This window comes from Vigna angularis, chromosome 6 (assembly GCF_016808095.1).
Source record: "Vigna angularis cultivar LongXiaoDou No.4 chromosome 6, ASM1680809v1, whole genome shotgun sequence".
NCBI lineage: Eukaryota > Viridiplantae > Streptophyta > Magnoliopsida > Fabales > Fabaceae > Vigna > Vigna angularis.
Genome location: NC_068975.1, coordinates 13,494,008 through 13,500,260, shown reverse-complemented (window position 1 = coordinate 13,500,260; position 6,253 = coordinate 13,494,008). Strand labels below are relative to the sequence as shown.

At 37.8% G+C, this 6,253-nt stretch overlaps 1 protein-coding gene and 1 long non-coding RNA gene across 2 annotated transcripts; one reads left to right on the top strand and one right to left on the bottom strand.

Moving 5' to 3' along the window:
- Nucleotides 1-325: 325 nt before the first annotated feature.
- On the bottom strand, nt 326-2,319 carry LOC108320718 (uncharacterized). The gene is made up of 3 exons (XR_001831406.2): nt 1,987-2,319; nt 766-1,843; nt 326-596 (listed from the first exon to the last, which is right to left on the bottom strand). It is a non-coding gene; the product is annotated as an uncharacterized LOC108320718 (long non-coding RNA).
- A 331-nt stretch (nt 2,320-2,650) lies between these two features.
- Nucleotides 2,651-5,770, top strand: LOC128197408 (uncharacterized). Its single transcript, XM_052879231.1, has 4 exons — nt 2,651-3,034; nt 3,573-3,633; nt 3,736-3,820; nt 5,527-5,770. The coding sequence occupies exons 1-4, from the start codon at nt 2,834-2,836 to the stop codon at nt 5,555-5,557; spliced, it is 378 nt and encodes a 125-aa protein (XP_052735191.1). The 5' UTR covers nt 2,651-2,833; the 3' UTR covers nt 5,558-5,770.
- Nucleotides 5,771-6,253: the final 483 nt, after the last annotated feature.

Here is a 6,253-nt window from a genome sequence, read left to right as displayed (position 1 = left end):
TCACTAAATTTTGAACAGCTACAAGGACAAAGTTGTTCTGTTATCATCTATCAATATGATATGATTGCTATATCACTAAAAAGAGATTTGATTCATAAACAGAAGCTTGTGGTTGTTACAGTAAAGGAGAACTCATAAGTATATAGTAATTCAATTGGATATGATAGGATTAAGAAGTTGGACACACAAAGATTACAATTAATCAATAATTAGAAAAAAAAACAAAGAAAACTTATATCCTATTTGGAATAAGAAGATCATAGACTTCCAATAAGTGCTGACACCTATAATATTTCATTTCTTAAATGAGAGAACAATATCTATATCTATAAATAACCAATAAACCTTTTTAACTGTACTATCTCACTCTTTCAGTAGAGAGATAAAACAAAATGTTTTTAATGTATTCTTGAACGTTTAATAACTACAGTGCAGCATAGCACTGATACAAGATACACAAAATAAATAAATAGAAAATAAAAACAAAATGACAAAGTTATATAAACTTCCTAATAATTTGTAAGAAAAGGAGAAAAAATAGGGAATATGGGGCCACTAACTTCAAATGTCCAAAAGCTTCATCTCACTGTTTGGATCTGTTTCATCAAAACACCAGAATTTATCAGCGGCAAAATATAAATATTCAAACTTAAAATAAGTACTTTTAATTTCTAAACAATAAACAACATTCATCCGATATGGCTAGCTCAAATATTCACGATAAGGATCATTCTAGCATGGTCAATTGTAGAAATAAAAGCCAACCTTTCCTTGTTGGTCTTCTACCAGTCCTCCCCCTACGAGCATAAGGCAAGGTGTCAGACCCTCCAAGAATAGGACGCACATGATTTTCATCCTTATCTTGTAGACATCATAGTCATAGACCCTCTCCCACTCTCTACGTTATCCCATTCCATCTCCTCCCAAATTAACTAACTCTTCTTCTCTATATTTCACCAGTGGAGTCGGTGTTTCGCTTGGAAGATATGTCTGAAATATATATAACGATGTTAGCTTCATCTTTTCATCAAAGTTATTGACGACTTAAAAAGTGTATAGAGTGGCTGGTAAGCAATACTCCCAACATTGCAAAACTCCCAGCAAAAGATAAATTGTCTCGTCAACTAAAACAGAATATACAAGAGATGGAGCACATGCTTAGTGAATCTACCTCAGATGTTGATCTTCCACTAGTGTAAGCCGATATATACATATTATTTATCCTTTGGCCAAAAGTTTACTTGTTTGAGTTGCGTTCTGTTTGAACTGTTATTGGAATTTCATAGTTGCAATTAGGAAAAATCCCACCCTCAATCAAGTAGTCTTATAAACGCCCTTGGGAATTAGAATGTACAACCAAAATTAGGCTGACTCCTTTTCAATAGACTGAAGAAGGATGTGCATATTAGAAAAGCTACCCTTCAAAGTAGACTATAAGCTTAAGCGATTAAAGGAACTCGTGGTCAATAAATTTTTGAGAGTGGCAAGTGACAAGCTATATAGATAGCACAACTTGCACAATCTAAAGTTAAATATCCAAATTGTTAAGAGAGAGAAAAAAATCAGCACATCCTGTTTCCTTACTGATTCACCACTCAGATTCATGTAAGTATGAAGATTTGCAAGGAAGACATGAACTTCACCAACAAAACCTGCAACAAACCAACTTGCGCAAAAATTCATGAATACAATAAACATAGAGAGAGGAACAGAAAATAGAAATATCTAAGCAAGGGAACGAGCAAACCTTTTCCAAAAATGGCTTTGGAATGGGCAGTGTTCATAGGAATCCCTTACGACTCAGCAATTGCATCAATCATCTCAAAGCCTACCTAGACAAACACTGAGGGAACCAATTTCAATGAAAAATGTAGGAAAAGTCAAAACAATCGGTAAAAAGGTGAGAAGATGAAGATTCGAAGAAACCCTAGCAGTTGAGGGTGAAAGATGTAGGTGAAAGGCTGAGAGGTAAAGGAGAGTGCTTACTACTTGAACTGTGGTTCAATGAGATGATGGAGAGGCAGCAAGAGCCTTCGATGATGGAGAGGCAACGAGAGCCTTCGATAATGGAGACGAGAGAAACGCTCTCGCAAGGCAGCGAATGAACGACTGATGGACGATAATGGAGACGAGAGAAACGCTCTCGCAAGGCAGCGAATGAACGACTGATGGAGAGTGAATGGTTGAGTGAACAATGGATGATGGAGAGTGAAGAAGAGAGGAAGAGTGGTTCAATGGTAGTGGTGTATTACGGGGAACGAAAGTGAGGAAGAGAGGGAAGAGAAATTAGGGGGTAAAAAGTGAAAATCAGATTGGATATTACGACTGGTTTCTAAAAATAAGTTATAATACATTAAAAAAAATTTAAGGTGTCCATAACTTCGTAATAATAAGTTTTGAACTTATTTACAAATTTTCCACCGCGTTTTATATGATAACTGATTTTCATAACGACGTTATAATATGTTTTAAACTTATTTACAAGTTTGCCACCACATTTCATATTATAACTGATTTACAAAACTACGTTATAATATGTTTAATTTTTATTACAAGTTTGCCACCGGTCAATCTATTATGATGGATTATTTTTACTAGTTATGATAGGTTAGTCATAATAGACTATTTTTCCACTAGTGAATATTAAACATGTTGGTGTTCCAAGTGGCAAATATGCTTGGGTTAAAGCTGTGACATGATGTAAACTTGCAAAAACTAACCCCAAGGACCCATATTGAGATTGGGGACCTAAAATTCTTGCTAACTTGTTTTGTAGGATCAATCAAAGTCCAAGAAGTCACTGTGGTATCTTGACAGTGGTTGCTCAAGACACATGACTAGTGACAATAAAAGATTCATCTCTTTTGAGAAGAAGCAAGGATTTGTAACGTATGGGGATAACAACAAAGGCAGAATAATGGGTACTGGAAACATTGGAGGAGGAAGCACTTTGACAATAAAAGATGTCTTATACGTTGAAGGCCTCAAACATAATCTTCTAAGCATAAGCCAACTATGCGACAAAGGTTTCAAGGTAACTTTTGAGAGTGACAAATGTATTGTTTATTTTAAAAATTCTGCTGAAATTGCTTTGCAAGGTGTTAGGCATAATAACATATATTTGATTGATATTGAGAGTGCATCTAGTCATAGTATAACATGCTTAGTTGCTAAAGAAGAAAATCCATGGCTATGGCACAAAAGAGCTGCACATATTCACATGTGTCGCGTCTCATTTATTACTGTGCTGAATCACCTCTCTGCTTCCATTAATGCTCCGTGCCACGCGTCCAGTGCATTAAAAATCCACCACCGAGCCATGCATGCGCGCCACTTGTCAAGTTGGAAACTTCTGAAGTCAGTGGTGGGGTGCAGGTGTCGACGAGAGGGACGCTCGTCCGTCTGACAGTGGGATTTGAACAAAAATGAATTTCTGGAAAAATCTCCCACTCTCTCTCATGCGCACCTTCTCCCCTTCCAAACTCAGAATCTCCATTTCTCCTCCTTCTCTCTTGAACCCTTCTCCTTCTCTCTTCTGCAACTTACCACCCTTTTCTCCGTTCACGTTTCAGCACCGTAGGAATGTTCCCTGCACCGCGAGCTTCATTTTAAGCCGAACAACTTACAGTTCTGGTAAGTTTCACTTGGACGCTCGTTTCTGGAGTTCCTGTAAACTGTATTCAGCTGCATGCAACGGTGTAGACTAAGCCCTTCATTTTCTTTTGGTTAGTTTAGTTGGAGAGCTTAAGAGAAACGTTGAGAGAGCTTCTTTTAGACGAATCAAGATCCACTCATTTAGGACGATCACTACTGAATCCGGGTAAGGGAAGCTTATTAGATTTAATTCTTATGATTTTATTGTACTGCATGTGCGTATGTGTTGTTTGAAGTATGATTTATGATATTGGATGTTTGGCATATGAGTATGATCCTGAATTGATGTATGGAAATGATGAAATGTTTTATGATTTGATTAAACTGAAATATGAGCTGTATGATGAGATGAATGCATGAAAGTATATACTGAGAAAATGTATTTGATGTAAATGAAACTTGGAATATAAATTATCATATGATATGGAACATTCGTTATCGAAACGGTCTTTGATCGTTCGGTATTCTCAGTAAATTCTTTGAAATAGTCGAACCCTTTCATTTGGAAAGGATTCTATTTGAGGACGAACGCCCTCTTATAAATATTTTTACGTTTGAGCGTTCGGCCAAACGTAGATATCCTGAGTGTTGTGTGAGGATTTGAGAAGCTTGGGAATACACATTCAGACACTTAGTCATATTGTCAAAAACATAACTTCACCATTTCTACTTATATAAAATCCTATTTCTATGATTTGGAATCAGCAAATGGTCTCGACCCATAGACGTACGTCCCAAAGCGTACGTGATAAGTAGCGATCGGTCTTAGACCGAACGCTCGTCCTAAAAGTGTAAATGATAAGTAGCGCTCGGTCCTATACCGAACGCTCGTTCTTTCCGTAAATTGCAACGAGCTATAATAGCGTTCGTCCTGAATTGAAATAGCGTTCGTCCATAAATTTCAATAGCGTTCGTCCATAAATTTAAATAGCGTTCGTCCAATAGATCTAGTAACGTTCGTCCAAGACTTCAGTGACGTTCGTTCAAAACTTCATTAAATGCCTATTTTCGCGCTCGGTCATTGACTGGCGGTTGGTCTCCTGAATTACCTCGTGTCCAGTTTATTTATCTAAACCAGTTGGTGACGTATCTATCCATTGGATTCGTTCCAGAGTTATTGAACTTAAATTATTCTAAGTATTTTCCAGATCGTACTAGATTCAGTTCATCTAACTGAGTCAAGTTAATATGAAGTCCGTCTAATAACCTGTATTGGTTTTATTCCACTCGTGAACGAACCTTTTTGGTATTGTATTAACGTTCGTCCTCTATTACAAAGAGGGCTGGACGTTCGCTCTTTTATGAAAGTGGAACTAAGAATGAAAGTGTGAATAAGAGGAAAGATTAAGATGTGTGAATGGTGTAAGAGATGAAATTATGATTGTTGAATTTGAACGAGCGTTCTAGGGAGGAACGACTCTTGGTTGGAAATTGAGATTTGTAAAGTATGAATGTGGTAAGCTTAGCTGGCGGGTCATCCTGATATTCCGTGAGTGCTCGTTCTCAAGTAGAGAGGAGTCTGTCATGTGTGGGAATGGCAGGAGGTCTTAGTCCATAACTGTAACTTGGACAGAACGGACTAACCTCAGGTGGCTGCTGACGAGTATTGCAGCTATCCCACCTGGGTGCACGGACGTCGTAGCTACACAGAATTCATACAGTCCGGACAGTCGGTCTAGTATCAGGATTTTGATTGAGTTAATGGATGAATTGAATGTATGTGTTGTGATTCATTTGATGTATTTGATATGTATGAAATGTATGTTTGACTTGAATTAAATTCAATAAGCTTATCCTTGCGTTTCCTTTGTGTTGTCTGTATATGTGTATCCGTCTTGTCCTTGCAATGATCATCCGTGTGGATGTGAGCAGAAGGAGAGGCTTCACTGGAGCAAACGCTTGAAGAGGAAATCATAGCTGAGGAGAATCTTGTAGAAGTAGAAGTGAAGGCCGAACAGTAGCGCGTTCGGTTTTTAGTTAGTGTATTCAGGATAGCGGGCCGCTTGTGAGCGAGCGCCCTTTTGCTTGATGTAAATACTTGGACGTTCGGTATTTTATTTTGTAAACCGTTCGTCCTCATTGTTTTGTAAACGCTTGTAACTTATGTATGCATGTAAGGCCGTTCGGCCATTTGCGAATTTAATTCCTCTTATTTTTTTTTAAGACTGTTTTGCCATATTAATACATGTGATTATTCTAAGTATATAGTTGATGACTGTATAAATTTTGGGATATTACATTATTGGTATCAGAGCAGTTTTGTTCTCTTAAAGGACACTGTAGGTTATGATTGCACTGCGTTTTTGCTGTGTAGTTATTGTGTGTTTAATGAGTTATTATTTTTTAACTCTTGAACATAACTAACGTTCGTTTTCTCTGGTCCAGAGAATACATGGCGCCTAGACTCCCTCCTCCACCTCAGCCTAACGAGCCCGATACGTCCAACAGCACTAGGTTGATGGAGACTGTAATTGATAGACTGCAGCAGCAAAATACTACTTTAATGGAGCAGAATGCCACGCTGATGCAGCAAAATCAGAACGCCATGCAAAGCTTGGAGGCCGCTCGCGCCAGCTCTGAGACTACACAGCAGCAATTA